The sequence below is a fragment of the Cygnus olor genome, chromosome Z (genome assembly GCF_009769625.2).
Source record: "Cygnus olor isolate bCygOlo1 chromosome Z, bCygOlo1.pri.v2, whole genome shotgun sequence".
In the NCBI taxonomy this organism is placed as follows: domain Eukaryota; kingdom Metazoa; phylum Chordata; class Aves; order Anseriformes; family Anatidae; genus Cygnus; species Cygnus olor.
The window spans coordinates 712025-736206 of record NC_049198.1 but is presented as its reverse complement, the minus strand read 5'-3'; the positions used below and the strand labels follow the sequence as shown (position 1 = coordinate 736206).

General features: G+C 43.5%; 1 protein-coding gene across 8 annotated transcripts in view; it reads left to right on the top strand.

The window, feature by feature from the left end:
- WDR7 (WD repeat domain 7) overlaps positions 1–24182 on the top strand; it is a 115169-nt gene that overhangs the window by 55044 nt on the left and 35943 nt on the right. For all 8 annotated transcript variants that reach the window (XM_040540757.1, XM_040540754.1, XM_040540751.1 and 5 more), the window contains 2 exons: positions 2219–2440; positions 16116–16302. In XM_040540757.1, the coding sequence (XP_040396691.1) occupies positions 2219–2440; positions 16116–16302 (409 nt within the window). The remainder of the gene's footprint in view (positions 1–2218; positions 2441–16115; positions 16303–24182) is intronic.

Below are 24182 nucleotides of genomic sequence, written 5' to 3'. Positions count from 1 at the left end.
AATGGCCGTCAGTTTATTTGTAGGAAATCATTGCAATTAATTGTACGTTTCCGCTAGTAATTCAGAAAAAAGTAAAAAATGTTTGTGGGTTTTTCCTTTTTTTTTAAAATTTCATTTGGAGGTTTTGGGGAGGAATGTTGTTGGGAGGGGACTGGCTGCATTGGTTTTTGGTTTGTTGGCTTGGGTTTGGTTTTAGTTTCTTTTCTGTTGTTTTTTGTTGTTGTTTTGAGGTAGAAAACACCGTACTGCAGCAGTGAGCAGGATGAAGAGCATCCTATGCCAATGAAACACTCGAGGAATATTTCATAGCCCGTCCCGGCTCAGATTTATTGTTGGGTTAGCAAAGAGTATCTCACAGCAGATGCCCCCAAGTTTGTGATTTGCCCTTTGAAGAAGACACAGGGAGGTTGTGTCGAAGCAGGCCTAGGATGTAAAGGATGCTGCACGCCTGCCGCGGGGATGTACCAAAGGGTTAACTTCCTCCTGCTGTAACCAAAGGCAAGGGCAGGGGAGTGCCCCCGCCGTTTAATTTCCTCCTGGAAGCAGCACATGTGGTCGCTCTTCCTTTCTTCCCCACCTCGGAGCCGTGGCCGTGGCGGCAGCGCCAGGGTCAGTGCCTTGCCTATTGATCAGCGTCCCGCGGCCCTGCTCCAGCATCTGCTCCGCTGGCTGCGCCCCGCGCCTGCCGCAGCACGTCACCACAGAAATCCATAACCAGAGCTGTGCTCATCCAAGCAGGGCCAGAAACTAAATTAAACGGTATAAAACAATCTCGGATCAGGAGTTCGCACCGATTCATCTTGATCCGAGGCGTCACGGCGGGCTCGGCGCAGGCACCTGGGCTGGCCCCGCATCACCCCGCGTGCAGATGTTGGGGGGCACCGTGTCCACAGATGGCCGGTCGGATAAGTGATTGCGGAACAATTAGAACTGTTACACTTCTTGCTTTGTCTCCTGCAGCCCCTTTTCATCCTTCTTCCTCTGAAGGCAGTTACTATTGATTTCCCCACCACACCATTGTTAAGCTTTTAGTTGTTTTTCAGCTCCCCTTTGGCTGGCACGTTGCTGTCACAGCTGCAACGTTGCCTGAACTGGGATGGCCTTCTGATGCTGGTTCTCAAATTTGGTTAGTTCTTCTCATACGTCGTGTTTCGTGTCCTCCCGAGCCCCGTGAATGTCGTTAGTGCAGACAGACGCAGCGCGACTCGCTAATTCGCCCTTCATTAATCTACAAGCCCGCTAGGTCTCGTTCAGTGCCAGGTGCTGCCTTCTGACTCCTCAGCAAAGGTTTAACAGCCGAGCGCTGTAAGGAGGATTAAGACTTCGTTATTTTCGTAGCATATATGGTGGAGCATTTCTGGGATAGTGTGAATTAGTAACGTAGCTGAAAGTGAACTGTACTTGTCAGACGAAAGGAATAATGTACTTCAGCCCAGTAAATTTCTCCCAAGATTTTATTTCTTTATTCAGAAAAAAAAAAAAAAAACACCACCATCTAGTTACTCTAATACAGCCCTGGCATTTTTAATTTCACTAACAACGTAGAATTTAGAGTTTTATTTAAAATGTATACTATGAGGTTTTTCCACCATTTATGAGAACGTTCATTAAAATACAAAATGCAACATTCAGTGTACAAAAATACTAGGTCAGTTTAATAACATATACTGGTATGTTGGTATGTTAAAATGTAGTAAGAATTGGAATATGATGGTGTACCCTAACACAAAAGGATGCTTTTTTATTATAGAAGTATATTTTAAAAATCCATCTCATAAAATAAGTCAAAAGATTGATAGTCACTGAAATTCAATGTTAACAAGAAGCAAACCAGATACCACCTTTCACAAAGGCAGGTAAACATGGAATTCCCTGTGTTTCGTTTTTTGTTCTCCAGATGAACAAATAAAGCTCTCTGAAATGTTTTTTGTTGTTGTTCTTTTTACAGTGAGATTTTGGCAGTTTTTGAAGGGTAGGTGGCTTTGAGGCTGGCCATTGCAAACGCTGGTATTTAGACTTCCACTGTGCGATGTAGGTTTTGAGAAGTAAAATGGCATCATCTCTAGTGGCTGCAAATCCTGGTGAGGGAAGTAACGGTCCTGAAGGCGTTTTAGGTTAAATGGAAACCTCTCTTATTTTCTCTGGGAAACACGATGTTGGGAGTGTTAAGAACAGCCCTGCTATTTATTTTCCTCTTGCTTCTTTGTTTTCATTTTAGGTTGCCTGTCTGGTCTCCCGCAGATGAAGAAAATCTCTACCTCTTACGAAGAGCGCAGGAAGCAAGCTACTGCCATCGTCTTGCTGGGGGTGATCGGGGCAGAATTTGGAGCTGAAATTGAGCCTCCCAAACTCCTGACTCGGCCACGTAGCTCTAGTCAAATTCCTGAGGGATTTGGTTTAACTAGTGGTGGATCAAATTATTCCCTGGCGAGGCATACGTGTGAGTATCCTGGGTGCTCTTTTCCCTTGTTCTGGTGTTTCGGGGTGAGGGTGGGATGGTATAACTCAGTCATATACTTATGTTTCAGTACAAACCAAGTCATTAAAAATTTCCTTTCAGAGGACAAAATAGAGTAGAAATTTTGAACTTACAAATAAGCAGAGTCACAAGAAGAGGTCGCTAAGAAATTAGTGTGGGTAGAGGGAGCGGAGGTGTGGGGAGTGCCCAGGTGTGGGGTTTGCAGCGGTGCTGCTGGAGGGGGCACCGAGTGCTGCAGGAGCAGTCCTGCAGTCACTGCATTCACTCTTCTGCTGGCTGATCTTCATGTTCAGCACTTGGTAGCTCCTGCTCATAGTGGAGCTGTTCCTTCTGTAACTGAGCGCTGGCTCGGTTAGCTCACACACCGCACGTACTTTTTGGGGAGTGGATCAATAGGCATCGATAGGAAAACATACTTGGTGATGCCAAAAAAAAAAAAGAGGGGGGAGGGCAAGATGTCTGGTTTAAAAGTCAGAAACAGATGAATTTAATGGAAAATGCTATATAAAATGTTACATTCTGGTCCCATGTGAAATGTGGTCCTGCAGTGCTACTGTAATTATCCTTGCAACAAACGGTAAGCATGATCTGATGTTATTAGATGGTTACATATCTGTGTATTGCCTATTTCATGTTAGCATTGCAAAATCTAATGGAAGCAGATGCAGCTTCAGTGCCCTGGATTCCTGCAATTATTTTGGCGAGATTCCTGAGTATGCTGGTGTGCTTTTGTTATATGTGGAGTCTGACAAAAGTCCCTTCTGTTATCTCTGTAAGATCTCACTGCAGCACTACAGACTCATTGTCAGTATTGCTTGAAGAACAGTCAACTGTGTGGTTAGTTATGAAATAATCGCACAGCAGAGGATTTCTCCTCCTGCCCTGGTTCAGGCCTCACCTGATGCCCAAGTGCCTTTGAGAAAAAGTGAAAAACATAAATAGTAGAAAATGAGCATATTGTCTCAGCTCAGAGCTATTCACAACTTCTTTCTCCCAGTGTTTTTGTTTATCTATTTGCTTGCTATTTTTGTTACATTAGGCTTAGCAGAGCTGTAAGCTCCATCTTTGAACTCCTATTAATCATCATCTCAGAAACCCTGCACGACTGTCTGGCTGACTGACAGGTTGAAATTCAGTCTTTAATGTAGATGAAGCTTGACATGCTAAAATACTGTAAATTTAGATCCAGGCTATAAAGTAATATCTGAAACGGATGGAAAGCCAGAAGAAGATCAGAACGTTTTTGCCTGTGACGGTTTGGACTGTGAAAGGCAAGCGCTATATTGTTTGCTACTGAGACCCCCTTCACACCCAAAGCAAGTAATCCAGGCTGCGGGTATCACTCACATCTTCCTTTTAGGAGAATTCTTTACGCAAGAGAGTTGTTGCAACCCTGACAAAGTAAAGACTAATTGGAGGAAAAAATACAGGACGTGATGGGTTACACTTTTGGTTGATGATAGCATTAGCCGTGAACTTGATCATCTCCATCACATTTTACATACAACCCTTGCTATTATAGTGCTCAAGGAGAGGAAGTTCAGTTGGAAAATTCATGAGGTCTCCTGTGGGCCTGACTCCCAACCCGCCTGTGCGAGGGCCTCTCACAAGGGGACGCAGTAGGCAAAGGCTTAAGGAAAAGGAGAGGTCACTTACCGGATAATGCTGTTCTCAGGATGTTTTTTCTTTCTGTAAGCATACTGCTTAAAAATCCATTCTAGTCCTTACTCCATGTATATAACGGCAGAAGGAATTACTTATAAAACTGAGCAGTTGTTCAAAAATTAAACATTTCTTGGACCAAGTGAAAACAAAGCTGCATGTATGCACTAGGACTTGCAGTTTTTCTTCGATTTGTCTTATTTTGACTTTAAGGCACCATACAGGTTATTTCTGTGTCTTCTAGTGACATAGAAAATATTCCTTGGCACTTCGAAACAGATAAAAAGAGTTGATAAGGTGAAGGCTGGTACCTTGTGAAAGGTGGCAGTAGGATGGCATGAAGCAGCAGACACTTACGTAAAGAAGTGACTGCTTTTCACCCACTTCGAGATGTTTGAATTCTCGGTAGCAGAGCACCATGCAGCACGTGCTGACGGACACCTGGTGCTGGATGGACGTCCTCCAACACGGAGTCGGCTGCCCTGTAACCGCTCACAAAACGAGCACAGCTTCGTTTCCCCTGCTCACAACCAGGGGTGCTGGAGGGCTGGGTCTGCTGCAGCCTCCTGCTGCCCACCCCTGTGACAGCCTCTCCAGAAACCGGTTGGGATGATTCCTCTCCTCTGCTTTAGGCTGACTTTGTTAAGATGCGGTCATTTTTCAGTCAGTGTATTTCGTTATCATCTACTGAAATTGAGCGGGCCATCCGAAGCAATGAGAGAAATTGCATGTGTCCTAAAAGCACCGTATTTTCTATTTCAAAAGAACTTACCAAAATGAATTACTTCTTCATTTACACTGTTAATGTGTGCATATTTTTTGCAGCGTAAGTTGCGCACGTTGTGATTTACTATATTTAAGAAAATAGTAATTGTGACGATGCCTTTTTGAGAGAGTGGAATTCTGAAATCCATACAGTGACCTTGCCTGACATCCTGCATTAATCTCTGTTGACCTTACAAGTAGTTCATGAGATATTTAATTATAAAATGCCACCCAAAGAATTTCTCATTATAGATGCACCACATTGCACTTAAACTGCAGCTAATGCTGTGTTTCTAAAGTTAATGGGCTGATAAATCTGAATGACTCTTCTGTCCTGAATATGAAAATCCTTGATTCTGTTGTTAATGCAGTGTATTTTTCAAAGCATCTGCCGTCAATATAGTTATTAATGAGAAGCATTTTGCCCTTTAATTCAGTCAGTGTCATATGTGACAGCATGTTCATGGCGTTGAGTTATTTATATTGTTTTTGCAGGCTGTGTGTTCATGCTTCCTTCCTTCCAAAGCGAATTTTAGGGTTTCTGTGCTATACTCCACGGCAGTCTCTCCAGTTTCACTAAATTACTTAATCTGAAGCCAGCCAGCAGTTAGGTTCCTAACTCAGGCTCATGAAACCATTTTTTATTTTTTAATTATCATTTCCCCAATTCCTAGCAGCTGCCTTCCCGCCTGTTAGGCGGGAGAAGCAAGTGAAAATTCTGGATAGAAATAGAAATACACGTCTCCATAATTGTACAGGGCCACGCTATCTGTTGTAAAGGTGGTTTTTTGTTGTCGGGCCGTGTTGGTAAAACCTCCCATGTTTGAGCAGATACCTTTACACTGTTTAGCTGTGTCTCTGGAAGCTTTCAGCAAAACAATGAAGTCATTAGCCTAGCATGAAGAACAGATTTATTTTTCAAAGCAAGTGCAATTTTAACACCATAGAAAATTGATCACTCCTGTGTTTGAATCGTGGATCTGCCGTTAAGGGAGTAGCTTTTGTGGTGGGGTGTGCCTGCGTCGGCCTTCGGTGTCCTCTCTGAGGAAAATCTGTCAAACTTGAAAAAATTCTTAGATCTGTGGAAACTAGGTCGGAAGGGGTCTCAGAGATCATCGAGTTAATTTCCCTGCCACGATGTTTCTCCTAATCTTAAGCCGTTAAACCACGGAGACTCGGTGGGCTCCCGGGAAGTCTGCTTGGGCTGTGCTGGCCTCTCGTGTTAACCTGCACCCTGCAGCATGCCCTGGCTCCCAGCGCAGACCTGTGTTAACCCAGCAAGGTGCAGTTCAGCGGAAATGTTTTATTCTCCCAAACACACGTTTATGTACTTCTGTTACGGCTAAAGCTCTTCAAGAGCTGCTTTGAAATTGATACCCATTTTCCAGCAGGCATTTCTGTATCCAGAGGAGTGTTTTGCAGAAGCATACAGTTGTTTTCCCAGCACTCCAGTAAGCTCGGGGGATGTTTGCTTCCCACTGAGAAGCAGATACAAGAATGATTAGAGCTAATTTTAGTTCTGAGTATAAAATCCTTCAGTGTGATACAGTTTTAAAATACTTAATACGTTCATACCACAAACCTTGGGGTACTTTTCCTTTGCTGTATGAGAACTTCAGTCCCAGAGCAGTTCTCTCCTCTACCAGGGGCGTGCCATCACACATGTTGACTCCAAAGCTCTGTTATGTAGATGCCAATGAGACACATTAAGGTTGCCGAGACCCATTTTTCCATTTTCGTAAGATTGCTGCTAGGAGTTTCAGGAAGTTTTGCTGATACGTTTGAAAGCTAGGAATTTTGCATTCTGTTTGAGGCTATGGAGCCCTCTGTAGTAATCAAAAATCAGTCTGTACACACCTCTGTACTTAACTGTGCAGGCTTTATCCCCTGCAGCCTGTCCCTCCTCATCTCATGCCTCTCAACTCTCTGCACTCTGCTTGAATGGAAAGAGCTAGAGATTTACTGCATAAAAAATACAAAATTGAAAAGATTTTGTGCACTATCAAGGAAGCAAATAGCAGTTTTCTTCTGGTGGTGCCACCACTTCTTTACATTGCCAGATACTTCCCTCTGTGAGCTTGTCTTCTCGGTTGTCTGAAGCATTCAGGTGTTGGACCTGAAAGTTGGTATTAGTTATGTTTAATTAGAATTCGTTTGGAAAACATCTTCTAAAATGACTTCATCATTTAGAAGAAGAGTAGAGAAAAAGATTTAAGTTTAGTTTGAAAAACCACATGGCAACTGCTCCACGAGTGCTGTAATTCCACGTTGCAGAGCAGGGGTTTGAGGTCCCTGGGGCATCACGATGTCCGGCTGGGCATCTCCTCGTGCCCTCCTGGAAGGGACGTCGCTCTCTCCAGACCCGTGCCTTGCTTCACACCGACCTGCTTGGTGGCTGCATTGCTAGAGCCACGTCTTGGGGAAGCTGCTGGCTTCGAGGGGAGCAGGGCTCGGTTCTGTGGGGCAGCGCCGCGTCCTGCTGGTGCTGGGTCCCCGCGCAGCGCAGCAGCACCCGTGGGAGCAGAGCTTGGCTTGAAACCTCTTCTAATGTCTTTTGATCCGTGAGGTCTGTGTTGCGAAAATATTCAAATTTCCCCTCCAGACAACGAGGAAACAACCCTGGTGAGGGCAACGTCGCTCCCCAGCAGTTGTGCTTGCCTATCGCAGAGCTGGCAGCAGCAATTAACGCAGACGAGCGGCCGCTCAGGATCATCACTTGCAGGAGCAATAAATCAGCCGAGCACCTGAACAGCAGCCTTTCAGGGCAAATTAAGCAAAGTGGCTCAGTAACTTAATTTAAAAACAAACCTAACAACAACAAAACACCCGCAACATGGTGATTAAAGCAAATAACTGATTTTATTGCTCGTCATGAGCAATTGCTATCAGCGCATGCCACATTCTTGGCTGTATTTTTATGTCATTTATGCAGGAAGATGCTCATGGATCCCATGGTTGGTGGCATTATGCTGACTCTTTTGGATCTGTATGTTTCAATCAACACGCTCTGAAATTCATTACGAATCCAAGGTGTGGTGTGGTTTGGTTTTATTTTCCCTCAAGTTGTTGTGATTAGATCAGTGTCTCAAGCAAAATTTTGTCCCTGAAGGAAAAAAAAAAAAATGGAAAAATGGTGGTTTATAAAAATCTATACCTTAGCCTTAGAGATAATATTTAGAAAAAATAGTCAATCCGTATGACAGAAAACAGTCAATCTTTGTGGCAGATATTATGCCCTAATTTAAATCTGTTGGTATTTTTTTGTTATTGACTTTAACAACAAAATCCAATCTGAAAAATTAAATTTACCTTTTTACCCAAATCCTGTAAGGGATGAATGATCTGAATTCTGTATTTTTAATCAGAGGTTTCTTTTTGCATAGTTAACGTACGCAGAAGGCCCTTCGCTGCAGGCCCCGTGGGAGCAGCCCCTTGCTGCAGGCCCCGTCTCGCCTCGGAGCCGCTTCCCGGAGCTCCTGGAGCCCCTCCTGGAGCCGGGGTGAGATGCTGGGAGCCGAGGGGAGCTCTGGGGGAAACCTCCCAGCCCTGCGAGGTGTGCAGCCCCCGGTTCAGGCTCTTAGGGCTTCAAGCTGAGGCCGTGTTTTGAAGCCCTGAGGGAAATGTACGCGCAGGAAGCGGCTGTGGTTCAGAGAGCAGGATGCCTGCCCAAGTACATGTGATATCAGGCTAGCGGGATGTACCGCAATTAACCTGAACGTCTTTCGTTTCCCCACGTTTACAAGCAGTACAGTTTGTGTTAAGAGACGCCGAACTGCTGCAGCGAGTCCCGTGTGTGTCCAGAGGAAGGCAAAGCTCCGGCTCCGGGGCTGGGTAACGAGAACCGAGAGAAGAGCGCTCACCTGTGCGCTGGGCCTGGCCAGTTCTGCGTGCTGCGGCTCATAATTGCGATAGATGCTTTCTGGCCACATAGCTTTGTGAGCGGGCGTATCATCGGAGACTCATTCTTCTCTCCCTGATGTGGGTGGTGAAGGGCCCTCTCTATTGGAATCTGATTCCCATTTCCATCTCGCACAAATAGCCTGGGCTGGGGGGCTGATGAAGGGCGCTGAGCACCACTGATGGCACGGCACGCAATAACCGTTTGTCGTACGATAGATCATGCGCAAAGTCTAGCTGGTTGTGCCGTGCCGGTCACCTGTGTTGGGAGAGCTGGTCTAATGGGAAGGAAAGCAGCCTCTCCCCAGAGAGGGATCCCCAAAGCACTGCAGTTCCGGTTTTGCTATGTTTTATATGGCTGATACCTGCTTTTAAATTGTGGTTACGTTCAGAGACGCTGTTTGGCACAGCAGATAAGTTGTATTGAAATACTGCAGTGGGCTTTAACAACCAGCAAACAAGAGTGTGCTTGTGCATTAGGTTACATTACCCACATGCACTTTTACCAACTTAAAATCTGTATGTTTCGTATGTCAAGTGGGAAAACCAAAGTCACAAGTGCCTTTTGCTGTTCAGTGTCTGTGTTAAGAAGTAGTGCCCGAACGTTGTCAATCAATAGTGTGAATGTTTAAAAAGAGCACTTCAAAATAACTTTATGAACTGTTGCTTAATAAGCTGTGACGAGTCAATAAATCAGCCTGTGCTTGCCCTTGTAATGAGTGAGATGAAGGGAAACTCAGAAACTAATTTAATTCATCATACAAATTAACATTATTCCTTCATTAGGCTTGCAGATGCCAAGCCAAGCATCTTTACCTTAAAAGAAAAGGAGAGAATTTGGAGTTTCAGCATCTCACAGAGGTGTGTCCCAGAGCGATCCCAACCCCAGCGGGGCCGGGGGCGTCCCACCGCCCGCAGCAGGGCCGTCGGGGCTGCCACGGTCAGCGTCCCGCTGTACAACACCCACGGGTATGGCACATCGCTGCAGGTAGGCTGTGTGGATATAGAGGGGCACCACCATGGTACAGAGGAGGTGCAGTTGCGATCCCCGACTCGTACAGGCTGTGGCATGGACTTCCCTTACTTCATTGGCATTGTGCATCTTCCACCATTGTGTTCAGATTAAAATAAATAGCATGGATTAATGGTATTATGCAGTCAACAGGAATGAAAATAACAAGTTTCATACACAGTTAGCCAAGTCATGTTGGCTTTCTCCTTCCTGCTAGATTATAAACAAATATTGGATTAAAATTATAGTTTACTTTTTCTAGAGCACTGTAATATAATTTCATAGTTAGAGGAAGAAAGCATTTAAGCCAGCCTAGTTGGGTTCTCTCCATAAATTGAAACAAGTCTGATCTAAAACTCATTTACTGTCTTGGAACAGAATTGATCTTGCTTTCACATTTGATTCCCCCACTGCAGATTTTGAGAGGAAGAAAAATGGCATTGTTAGGTCAGTTTAACTAGGCCATAGTTAGACAGAAAGGACCGGGAAACCAGCTATTACAAACATTTTTCTTCTTTTTTCCTTTGTCTTCCTTCCTAAGGATTTATGTAAAATCTTAGAGGATTTTAATACAACTTCGCGGCAGTGTTTGTGTGGCCCCACTTACAAGAGTTCCTTGAGGTCTATTCACGTGATGTAAAAGGCAGCATATATCAGTCTGCTTAATAGAAACGCTGTGAATTTACTACACCTAGAAATGGTTGTTCTGACCTATTAAACCTCTAAATTTTCAGAATTTACATAGATAATTAAAACAGAGGAAATATTCCCCTTACAATTGAATAATATTTCTGATGTTCTTAAGTCTTCAGAGTGAATAACGATACTTCCTTTCGGATCAGATAAATGAGGAAAAAAAAACAAACACTTTTTTTTCTTTTATTGTAGGGGAAAAAGATCTTAACTGTCCAATAAAGCACCAAGGTATGTAAGTGCTGCAGGAACAGCATTCAGCAAGGAAGCGTTTAATTCTCAAAATCCTGAGAGGTTGTTGTAAATTTCCAGACAAATTTTGCTTCCTCTTGCATGCTGACCGAGGGCGGGAGGCCAGCTGGGGCACGTGAAGACAGAATCGGTCTGGCAGGGTGCTGCTCAGGTATTCCTCCTAACCATCTCTGCGGGTCTCCACTTAGCATTCTTTTAATGCATGTACACTTACAAACATTCACTTTTCTAAAATAAATGATAAAAGATGTAGCAAGACATCGTTATATTTAAAGGTACATTTTTGCTAATTTCAAGTTTTGCTCTATTATCAGATAACGTGAGCCTCAACCAACAATCTGAATGTTCTGACACAACACACGAGGATTGCCTTTCTGTAGTTGTCTTTCAAAATTGTGTGAGCTCCTGAGTAGATATGATAGAGGGGGCTGTACTTGAGCCCTCGGAAGAGCGAAGCCGAAAGTATGACAAGTGTGTGCTGGCCAGCGAGCCACGGGAGTGTTAATTGTTTCCTTTCCCTCTGAAAGGGCTCAGGCTGAGCTAGATGGGAGCTATTGATTTACTGTACAGTAAATGTCCTATTGTTCTCTGCCTGTCAGCCTGGCAGGTGGGTGCAGCTTGGGCCTTAACTGCAAAATTTGACTTCATCGGGAATATTGAGGATTAATTTTGAGCCATGGCACGGTGCCTGAAACAGCACAGAGTGAGCAGTGAGACGCAGTAAAGCAGTCCTTGTGCGAGCGGGAGCTGCAGATATAAATCTCGCAGGTATCTTGTCTGATCTCCAGTACAAAATGGCTGCACAGCAAGTCAGGCTTTTTTAAATTCTCTCTCTCTCTTCTACGTGGGCATCGTTTCGGCAACATGGTGTAAAATGACAGCTGCACCCAGCATAGCTGCTCGTCTGCAGATGGGAATTCGTGCAGGGTTTTAGTAGCATCGTTCGGTCTGACGTGTAAGAGTTGGGGATGGTTTCTTTTCAGTCTCTTTGTTTTTCTCCTTGCATACAGGAGCAACACAAATGTAATTGTAAATCGTTTTTTTTTTTCCTATGAATAAAATGCAGTCTGCATTATTGACATGCACAGGAGCTACCTAGCTTCTTAATAAACTGTAAGACCATACTTGTGAAAAGAGATTAAAAAAAAACAACACCTACATATTCATGTCAGTTCTGAAATTACCGTAGAAGCTGAAGCCGTTGCACCTATTGCAAGAACGGAACATAAATGATTTGAAGAGATCATCAGGAAAAAAGAAGTCTCTTCTAGCATAAATTCAGTTGAAATTCAGTTGAAAACATGAAACACATCAGAATTACATTTAAAGTAAAAAAGATACTGGAAATGTGCTCTGTAAAAATTAGGATATTTGTCGCTGAATGTGATCAAAACCTTTTTTAAAAAAAAATAATTCATGATTTTAACTTCAGAAATAATCTTCAAATAATGCAACTAGTTATATCTTAATTTAGGCCAGAAAACATTCTCTGGTTTACACCTCTCTGAAAGATGACACAAGCTATGCGATAGAAGTTCACTGCTCTAGGAGAAGGAAGGGACTGAGGGATATGGATTGTTAACCCAGATATCCAAACTTATTTCTCGCTTTCTGCTGGCATTTCACACAGGTATATGTCAAACCAGGGAAAAAACCTCATCCAGAAAAGGTGACAGTGGGGTTTAATTTCTTGTAGAAAAACTGTGCCCACAGACAGGGGAAGAAAGGGAAGACTGAAAAATTCGTTAGAGCCATGATTCTTCACTTTTATTTTTTTATGTAAAGTCCGAAAATATGACTTAACTTGTTTTGAATCTTTTCTGAGTCCATCATTTTTATTTAGTTGGAACTAGATCTTGTGGCAGATTATGAGAATGGGAATCAGAGTTATCAGTGTCTTGTTCGTGCCTGTGCTATTGATTTTCCTGAGCAAATTATTTAATTTTTTTAAAATCTATCTGCAAAATGAGGATAACAATGCTGACGGATGTAATATGTTTAAAGCTCTTGAGATCCAGCAAGGAAAGGCATTTTAGAAATTCAGACGGGTGCATGCATTCAAAACAACTGGATATGCTTTAGCATTCGGGTCACGTTTTCATTAACAAAAATGACATAAGCAGGTAAGACTCAACCCTTTATTTTTGTGTTCAGGTAAATGCTGGGAAAAGTGGGCGGACTCCGAAGTACGGCACTCTGCTTTCTGGAGGAGATAGCTCCGTGTGTGCTGCTTACGGGAGGGATGTTCCCGGTGAGGACACGTGGGAGGAGATCCGGAGCATGGGCAGATTTGCTTTCTCGAGCCTACATTTTGAAAGCACTTAATAATTAGGGCCAAAATGTCATCCCCTGCTAGCTGGGAGAACTCCAGTCTGGTTCTGGTCCCCATGTGAACCACCGGTGCCACCACAGCACCCTGGTGCCCCCCCCAGCACGTCCCCGCGCTGGTCCCACGGTGGTGGCAGCGGTGGTGGCCCCTGCCTCGGGTGGGGAGCAGAGGGGCCCACGAGCGGCCCCCATCAGCAGGGCTCTTCCCGGGCTAATTACCTCTTTACTGCGCTGACTCTAATGTGACATGTTTATTGCCTTAACTAACAACTCATTAGCTTAGTTGATGTTTTTGTCAATATTAATTCGTTCATTTAAGCCGAGTCAAAGCTTAAACAAAGATGTCCAGGCTGAGAAACGGGCAGCAGAATGACTTTTGTTTAGTTCATCTTTTTCTTTAGCTCAATTTACACAAGGTAGGTGTCAACAGGAGCGGCGCTAGGAGCATCCCTACGAGCAAGGCCGGCGTATTTCATTGCAGTAATGTCTGAGTAGTCACACTTTTTAATAAGAATCTTGTATTTGAGACAGAAAACTCACACAAATTAAAGCTTTGTGGCCTGCCACGCTCGTTAAGAAGAAGATTCCAGTTCATTTGTTACACACACATCACGGCTTGGTGTGAATTTATTAGTACAGCATGTCTGCTGTTGGCTCTTCTGGAAGCTTAAAATGACAGGCGGTGTATTTAATAAAACAAGAAACTCATGGAAGATGGTTCTGAAAACTAAAGAAAAACCTGTTAAAATCAATAGGTTATCTTTACTGCGATAGCGAGCTAAATGAATGTTATTAAGAGGTAACAAATAATTATGTAGAGATAATGACAAATTACCTTTATCTGGGAGCGTTGCTTCAGCGTTCCCTTGCATTTATATATAAGCAATTACTTTTATTTTAATGAAAAACTAATCTGTTGGATGAAATTATACAGCACGCTTGCTGAGTAGGCAGAACCTGGATGAGAATTTGGATTTGTTGGCATTGTTGGGGGCATCGTTCCTCTCGCCCTCTCTCTCAGCTATGTTTCTCTCTAACAGAAAAAAAGATATCGTGGGAGGAAGGAGCCAGTTAATCAAGATGGAAACCAGTGCTGTGACGTAGTTGTGGAAAAATGGATGGGCTGGGGGGGCAGCCTTGGGGAAGGGAGGGAGGGAAACCTGCCTCCTGCTCACCGTGCGGCGCTCACCTTTCGGGTGCCTTTGCTGCAAGGCAGAGCCCGCCGTCCCGAGCTGCCTTCATCTTGTGAGCCTCGTAATAATATGAACAGCTAGCTCTGTGCTTGGGGGAGGTTAATTCGTCCCAGAATTCTGGATTGTCAGCTGCTTTCAGTGAGGGAGGGAGATCACTGCCGGCTTTTGTTTGTTTTCAAGACACGACCTGAGGGCACGGTGCTGGTGGCAGTCACTGCGGCAGAAATGTCCGCATGGAGAGCGCACTGAAACCCATCAGAGATGGCCCAAAATTCATTTCCTTCACCCGTGTGAGATCAGTCTCACGCTAGTCGGAACCGATTCAACACTGTCACAGGCCAGGACTTGAGGACTCCTGGCACCATTTGGAGAACTTCCCAGTAACTGGTGGTGCTGGGCTGGGAGGTCTGAGCCGGGTGGCATCCACTGCCCAGGAGCTGCTCCTTTTACCCCAGGTTTTCTTGTAAGTGCATTTGTTTATGTGCGGCAAGAGCATAGCTTTGGCATTGTTTCTCTACTTTTTTATTCAATTAAATCTCAGGTAAGATGCAAAATTGGAAACTTTCGTTTTTAAATAACCTTATGCCTAACCTTTTATTTAGTATCTGGTGATAACATGTGCGAGGACTGGCTTTCCATGTCTACCACCGTGATGTTTTGTTATCTTATTCGATAAACCCAATCAAGTGTGGCAAAGAGAAGGGTACAGTAGGGCACCGTGCCGCCTCTGCTCTGCCACCTTTGGGTGCGGTTGGGGACGGGACTTCATACATAACACATCGTTAATTCATCTGGTGAGCATTGTAATACCATGAGTCATCTAGGACTCATTTGGTTTTTCAGTGTGTATAGTAATCTCAAGAGTTGTCAGTGTAACTGAGCTGTTAATTAACGTACCATCCTTTTAATGCGACCTTCTATGCAACTTCTGCCTCTCGGGCTGTGATGCTGGCAGGGAGTTTAGCCACCAGCAGTAACCGATCTCTGCTCACGTACGCAGGGGGGTGTTACTGAACGTTCGCGCCCTGCGCAGTGTTTCTGTAGCTGGAGACCGCGGCCCGGCTCCGGGAGTGCTGTGATCGCTCTGTTGTGCATCCGGAGACACAACGACACGGAGGCTTTACAAATAATCTCATTCCACTGCCTAAATAAAGCATTACTAATCCCCATGCATTTAACACTGAGGAGCTTTCCGTAGGAAGTTTATTTGGCCAGGAAGGAAAATCCTTGCTGTAAAATTGGCTCTCTGGTTCCCAGATCGCCCGTGCCTGGGAGCTGGTGCTGCCCGGGCCGCTCAGCGGCGGGCAAGAATGAAGCACAGATTAAAAAATTTGTTTCTGTACTAAGCATTTTTTCTGATGGGCTCACTTCAGAGCATCCCTGTTTCTGTAGCCTGCCTGCCGTCTGCTGTTGGTTTAGCTAAACGTGCTGCTGGGGAGCGTGGGTGCCGGCTGTCTGAGGCGATCTGCACCGCCGTTCCCTGCCTTTGAAACGTTGTTAGTATCTGTACTGGGGACTGTCGCGGCTTACTGTCCGGGATCCTCCGTAGTGAAAAGCCACGGCACGGAGAGTCTCTGGGCATCAAATGCCTTGCAGTTAATTAGCATAATTGATATCCACAGAAGCACGTTTCTCTATTTTCATTTACTCTGGAAGGCGCTGCAGTCGTAAGCTGCTGTCCCTCCTTAGCGAGATAAAGCCGTGGTGTGGTGTGTTCTGTGAACACATTTCCATGCGACGTGTTTCCCAACAGCAAGCAGTTCAAAACAACAGAGCCAAATCAATTCCCCAGTTCTCTTTCATTGTACCAGTTCTCTCCCGTTCTGCTCGGCAGGCAAGGCATTGACGTTTCTGCTGCTGCAGCCGCCGAGCCCCAAGCTGCCCGCGCACAGCACCATCCGCAGAACTGCCATCGACCTGATCGGCCGCGGCTTCACCGTCTGGGAGCCCTACATGGACGTCTCTGCTGTGCTCATGGGTCTTCTGGAGCTCTGTGCCGACGCCGAGAAGCAGCTTGCTAAGTAGGTATCTCCTTAATTCACTTACAAAAACCCTCGTGTCTTTCTGACTTGCAGCTCCTGGTTTTAGGAGTTGGTTCGAGTACAAATAGCTGAAGTACTTGGCAAGAAGATGGAAGAAGGAATAATTCCTTGTTTCAAGTTCTGCATTTGAACCAGTACCATCTAATCTAACATACACTGTGCAGCCGTGTGCGGCTCTGATGTGCGATCTTGGGAAGGGAGAGAGCGTTAGCGCTGGCCGGGCAGATCGGGTCACCTGTGAGCGGTGGCCCTGCGGCGCTCGCTCCTCTCATCTCTGAGCCGTCCCATCCCAAACTGGCAGACACCGAGTATTTGGTAGGCAACGTGTTGGGCTACAGAGCACGAATCCTCTGGTCACATCAGCAGTAACTTCGAGAAAACAAACGAGTGAAGACAACTCTATATCTAAAATACGTCTGTCCATTTTTTTATAATACCTTTTTACCCTTTTCTAACCATAAAAGTAGTATTTTCAGAAGGTATTTTGCACCAGCATGTGCAAAAAAAAAACATGGATTTTTGTCCCATGGTTTTATGAGCCATCCTATCAGGATATGAACTGGTTTGGAAAGCACACTTTGGGAAAGGTGGTTATTTGGTCAGTAACACGCTATTAATAGCATCAAGGTAACTTGTAGATTTAAGGACTGCTAACAAATCATGAACTCAATAGACCGCAGCCCGTCTCTTGGGCCAGAGGACAACTTATTAAAGTGTCCCAAATAAAGATTTATGTAGAATGCTGTCTCATATATGTTCTGGTCTCCTTGAAATAAAATCTTTCAGTTCGGTATTTGTAGCTGGGTCTGAAAAGGAAGGGGTGTGTGAATTTCATCCTGACGTCTGACACTTTAGCGTAAAACACATGCTAAAAATGTAATATGGTTTATGTATTTTTTTCTTTGCATGGAACTCTAAGTGCACATATGTTCAGTAACTTAAAAATAACTGTAACTGTAAAACTTCAGGTCTGTCTGTGCAGCACTAGAATAATGTGTCTATAAAACCCGTTGGCTGGATCTGCTCCCTAAATGTTTAAAATATATATATTAGACATAACATGATAGGCTGATGAATTAGAGTGAAATAAGAATCAGTTCTCTGAATTTGAGGATAGCATTGTAATCTTGCCTGCCCTGTTTAGTATTTGTTAAATCCCAAAAAAGTATTGCCTTTTCTTACAGGGTAGCAAACAGATTTTCCATTGTCTTAGGGCCAAGCAAATAAAACTTTCAACGCCAGAGCTACCACAGCTAAAGGACTCGCTTTAGTCTTTCATGAATGGTATGGTATAGTTACTGTTCTAAAATTAGTGTGTGATTTGAACGATCATCTTCCCTTCAGCGCTGCCCCGCGGACAGTTTGCCACCTGCCAGGGCGTGCGTCCAGCTCCCTCCCCTCCCCTTGTTGCGTGCAGCGTGTCGCTGGCTGAGGCAGACTGCGCAGCTCTTCTTTTTCCTATTGTTATTTTCAGTTCAGGTCTTCTGTTCACTTCATTTATCACAGACGAGATTCTGCACTAGCTGGTGCCATATCCTATCAATCACACCGTCGAATAATTACGGCTAAACGCCTAGGTGAAGTCATTAAGATGCCTTGCCTAATAAAGGTAGCATCTTACGCATCTTCTGTTACGATCGTGGAATTCTTGAATTTTAGCATGTGGGTTTTTTTAATGTAATGTGACTTTACATGAGTCGAGCAGCATTTCTGTTGAATATCCCCAGATTTTATGACATGAGAGCCAAATGCAATAAACTGGGGACCTGATTCTCACACGAACAGTCTTTGCTCGCACTGTTAATCTGATTAATGGCAGCAGAGCTATTTGCACAGCAAAGGGTTTTGCAGTATAGTCTTTATTTTTATTATTGTTTGCTGTAAAATCGACCATCTTGTTTGAAAATTGCTCTAAATCGCTATCTGAATAAATTTGTCTTTATTTAGTTTTTACCAAAAAAGCAAACCACTTAGGTATGCAAAAGGAAAGGCCCTGATTTGTCTGTGTAGTTAAAGTAAAAAGAAAATAAGAGCAGCAACCACAGCAGGCTGTCTATGTGAAACAAAACAATGATGCTATGCTTTATGGGCTTCCAAAGCTATTTCAGGCTTCCTGCTTTTAATGTAAAACCTTGAAAAATATTAGTGGGTGTACATTAGCGCTGTTGAGACAAAATTTTCATTTGTCAGTACAGTTATTGCACAGGAATGAATTAATCCCTGGCTGCAACATAGAAAACGTAGCTCCTGCTCTAGGTGGAGGATTGCCATGAGCAGATACAAACTTCATATTTATTTGGCTGTTAGTATGAATTAAATTGTAGTATCAGACATCTGCAGGCATCCATTTGGAAAGTAACTCTTACTAAAAATATGTAAATAATCTGATAAATAGTAATTTTCATCACACAAAATAAGAAATGATTGATGGTTTTTCTAATAGAAACTTAGAATGTTTTCGTTTCTTAAGTTTGTATCCTTTGACTGTGATAACTTCATAATTCCAATGCCCAAAAATTTGGGTTCTGAATTTTGACTGCGTGCTGATGAGATGTTTCCCTGCAGGATATAAAGCCAACTCTTCAGCATGTGCGAATCGTGGTGCTGCTGTTGATTTCAGCACAGCTTTCCCAGTTTGCTCCAATTGCAATTTTTTATGTCTGGCACCCCAAGCGTTGTGTGAATATTCGCTTTTATTTTTTTTTTTAACATATTTCATGTTTAATATTTATTTTATGTAGTGTTTTCTACATAATGTTTTAATTAGTGGTATTCCTTAAGTGTTAATTAGTAAGCTACTCATTAATTGATAAACCACTCATTAATGAGGAAGCAATTTCAATCCTATAGGAAGACTCCATGACTGGTCTGTAAAATTTTATTTGCAAGGTTTTTGCTCAGGAAAAAAAAAAATCTTTTGTCTAAAACTGCAGAGATCATCATAATTGATTATTTAGGTATTAATTTTACTGTATTTCTTTTCTTAAAGTGTGGAGGTTCCTTTTTGAGTAGGTGCTTTGCTTTGTGGCGTTGCTACTGTCTGTCAAGCTTCTGGATATATGCTGAAGCGTGGGGGAGAAGGAATTGTACGTTAAAGGGGAAGGAAACGTCTGCTTTAAAACTGCAGTAGGCCTCTCAGTAGCCAAGGGAATATCGATAGGGACGTATAATTGTGTGGTTAGCATAAGGAGGGTAGTTGGTTATCATACAGATATTCTTCTTTACAGCATTGCTGTAGTAAAATTGGTTTCAGTATTAAAAATTATATTCTAAACAATTATTTTTCTATTCCGAGCCTATTGTTTGGTAAATCACAGTAAATGCTGTTCTATGGTGAAACTGGTATGTCCTTATAATTAGAAACACCTGAACACCTCACAATAATGTTTATAAATAAAAATAGAAATACGTATTTTTAGATGATTATGTTTTTCTCAAGATTTTTTTTTCCTGTAGTAATAATTTCTAACAGCACAAGCACTTTTAGAAGCCCTTTAGAAGTTGAGAACTTAGTTCTGAAAACTGCTTTGTTAGGAATTGTATTTTATGAATGAATTTATAACTGGTTATTAATAAAGGCACATGCGTTTTACACGGTATGTGCAGTGAAGGGCTGACCAGGTTTGTCTTAACACCATGCGTGTGTCTTGACATCCGTGTGTGGACGTATTGAGATTTCTGGCTTTCTTTATACGTTATATTAAGTCAGATATTACCAATTGTTTATAGCAGTTTAAATTTCCTCGGGCTTTAAAGAATGAGCGATCGGTGTGTGTTGGGGGTTAATGGAGAAATATGTACAAAGCGGATGGAGGTTGTTATTTGTCTGAACCTCAATTATTTCTCGTAGCCTGACAAAGAAGCCCAGACGTTTACCTTCCCAAAGAAGCTCGTACGCCCTATTGTATTTAGATGTGGGCTTGCACAAACCGAGTGAATACAGTTCTTCAGCAAGTAATTTTCATCTCGCTATTACATCCTTAGCTGTCATAAAGATTAGTATGGCTCTCTATACCCAGAGCACTGAATAAATGAATGTATCAGCATGTAGCCTTGAGGAGCCCAATGCAATTTTCATCATGATAAATTGCATAATAAGCGAGAAAGTGTTTGCTTATTAATCCATAACAAGATTTAGATTGAAAATGGCCTGTTACATTCGTGACAGATACAGTACTGACTGCAGACAGACTAAGATGGAAAGAAACAGAGCAACAATGTGTGCAGGGGGTTAAGTGTGCATCTTACCCTCGCGGTGCCCTGCTGAGCTGCCCCTTTTTGTGCCTGATTTACCGTGTACACAATAACAGTGCACAGCTGCCTGGCTTCTCTCCCCGATGTTAAGAACGTTTTATGAAAGAGCTTTTATGTCAAGCTTGTGCTTTAAGAAGAAAAAAAAAAAACAAAACACATTTATTGACCAAAAAAAGCGGTGTGTTCTTTTTTCCCTTCTGAATTAAATAAATATCTGAGCTGAAATCCACAACTCTGATATTTATAACTCCTCCGCTCACCCAGTTCATCCCAGTCCCCAAAGACCGTAGCGTGCTAGCCAGCCGTGCCGAGTGAAGCTGCTCAGGCATGAGGATTAAGAGTATTTTTCTAGCATTTATTAGGCTTTGATTTCTTGGCATGGATGACTGTAGGGAGCGGTGCTGCCTGCAATTTTTGCTCTTTGAATTACAAGCTACACTGTGATACAGATTATGACGCCATATACCAGAATTAACAAATTATCTTTTAGTTGATCCGTATGTTATACATAAACGCGTACTAAATAATTAGGCTGAATACTGTCAGTTTTGATTGTGTTTAGCGGAAACCTTTAGTTTTGCGTTCATATGAATTCTGCCCGTGCAAACGTGCGCTCTGTAGTAGGGACATCCCTAGTTTTCAAGTACAGGGGAACAACTTCAGAGTATGGCCTAAACAATTGCCGAAATTGAGGTTTTAAAAGGAGAAATGAGAGCTGGTGACGTGGCAAGCTAGCATGTGCTGCAGTGACAGCAAAGTTTTAAGCTTGGCAGCAGCAGGGATTTGTATCCTCACCAGGTCTGGCCTAGACCTTTCATTCCGGGCAGCTGGGGCTCTGCTTCACCTCCCGACAGCTGCAGGACACGCAGCGCCTGCAGCGCTCCTTGGTGAGGCCGGGCACCCCGTGTGGTGGTCGGGGACCAGGAGGAGGAAGAGGAGGAAGATGAGTTCCAAGCTTCACGCCGGGGAGGATGTTTTGGCCCTTCCCCTTTCTTCAGCCATCGCTTCAATGCACACGTCGAGAAATTTAGGGGTCTGATGGCTAGATTTTGTGTTCAGCACCATCCACACCTTTTCCTTCCCCATTTTTCCTAGAGATAACCTGCAGCTCTCCTGAACTACCTTGTTCGTTTTCACTGGTTTCTAGAATCAGCTTTTTAAATGTATCCTCCTTATTTCTGTAGATGGTAAAGTATACGTTTAAAGTAGGTTTAAAATAACTTATTTTAGACAGGTATGTTATAGAGATTCCACTCACTTACTTAAGAATGTAAAATGGTTTTACAAATAACAAAGTAACAAGTAACAAAATGCTTGAAAACATACCTGCTAATAAGAATCAGCATTTCTTTAAGAAAGCAGATGAGAAAGACAAATGAAAAACTATGTAGAGTATTTGGACCCCAGTTTCTTGCTTCTGAGGTTAATTTGTGATTTCAGTCAGTCCCCGGTGCCTAGCATTGCACACACACGTGCTGTGACATCGCTGAGGGTTCCAGCCCGCAGGGTAGGCTCCTGTAACCCGGTGGAGTTTTGTCGTGCTCCCATCGATGCCACCCAATAGCTGCGGTGACCTGAGGATGGGTGTCCCTGCAGCGCCCGGCAGAGGTGCACGGCTCTGGAGATCTGTGAGGTGAGATAGATCTGGGCTGCAGCTGGAGGCTGCTTGTAGCCTTCAGAGAGCAGCTCTCAAACTCTTGTCTGAGCTAGAGTGGGACTTTGTGTAACGCAGCTCCAAACGTGCTGCTTGTGAAGAGGTTCTGGTTATCATAGATATCTACAAAAAATAGTAATTCTTTCTTTTTTCTTAAATATGGGGGTGTAGTACCATGTTGCTGTAAGACATCATCACAGGCCGACGCAGGATGGCCGCCGTCACGTTGTGATTTCACTCAGATACAGCCTTTCTCCATTGCCTTCCTGAAGTTACTTAATTAATCTGTCTTAACCTGCCACCTATAAAAACAGCAATCCCACCTCTTCTCTTTGCTAATACAGCTGCTGAGGAGTTTGGGGGTTTGCAGAGGGTTCTCAGGGTGCTTTGGAGAGCGCTGTTTCCCTGGCCATGCAGGATAGTGACCAGTGGGAATCGGCCGTCTACTCGTCAGCCAAAAGGCACCAGTCAAAAGCATAAATAGATATTAGAGGCAGGGTCCCTACTGTTGTGTGCATGTGGAATATTGGCTCTGGTGTCAGAAACGTGCCTTACAGGACAGGCTGCAACCATTTTGTGTGATGCGCTCACAAAAATCATTCCTCAAATGTCTGCTGACAGCTGCGGTGGGAGGCCGGGGGCAGGAGGGACAGCACACGTTGCCTTCCTGTGTTGGGTGTAGTGCCGACCTAACACCCATGGACGTAAGAACAGAAGCCTGGGCATGAAAGGCAGCCCTTCCCTCCGTACGTTGGTTTTGCATCTGCCTCTGTTTTGTTCGGGGGTTTTGGTGCGGGGTGCCCGCTCCACCCGCACAGCCGCCTCCTGAAAGGGGCCGTGCGGAGCAGCTGGCCGCCCCGGGAGGGGGCTAATCTCTGCCCACATACTGCCACTGCTGAGCGATGCTAATGAATTAACAAAAAGCCTGTTGCTTTTCAGGGAAATGCACGCTTTATCAAGCACCCTGTAAGGCAAAGTGCTGCTGGCAGAAATGGGAAGCCTTCTTACAGAAAAAAGGGCCGAGCCATTGAAGTTCTGATTGCTTTTGGAAGATAATGAGTCTTGGAGACTCATGAGACTTTGATACCTGCTTCCTGCTTCATCACTTCTATCTGGAAAATCCTTATGTGACTTTTTTAAGTTATATTCAAATACGCTTTTACAAGGAAACAGGGTATACGGACATCTTTGTAGTATTGTTGCAGAGACTTCCATTTTCAAAAGCTGTAGTTTTAATATATATACGTGGGAATAATAATGTGTATACGATGTATATGGGAAAGGAAATAATAATAAACTTTGGTTTATATTTTAGTGAATTCAGGTCTATAAAACGGTAATCTGTACCTCGTCTTGTTGTTGCTCCAGAAAAATGGTTCATTTGGCAGAGAACTCTTGAACCATGCTGAAATTCTTTGTTGCGAAGCATTTAACTTGTAAGCTTCCAGGAAAAAAGCTCTCATAAAATTATTTTTAAGGACACTTAAAAATTAAAAAAAAAAAAAAAAAGAAGAAAAAAGAAAGAAGCAATTAAAAAGATAAGTAACTTAACTGTTCACTTATGATGCTGCCTAAATTCTCTTTAAAACCATAAGTGGACTTTGCAGTAAGCTACTTATTTGACTTTGTAAACTTCTACTACTCTTAAAAAAAAAAATCAGTAGGAATGAGTAGAAGAGCCCTGGGGAAGAGAAACCCTTCAAATAGTGCCCGAGGTGACATTTTCAGTGCATCTGATGAAATGACATGCCACGCTTACTTTCTCTTACCCACATTTTTACATGTGGTCTTGTGGGAGTGCTAGGAAATAAAACCTTTGTGCTTTCCATCCTGGCTCTGAAAATGCAGATTTCCTTCTGTCTCGCTTCCAGATAACATTATGCTGTAGACTTTACCTTTTTTCATGGAATAAAACTATCTTGTGTTGTCAACATGCACTTAAATGCCATAG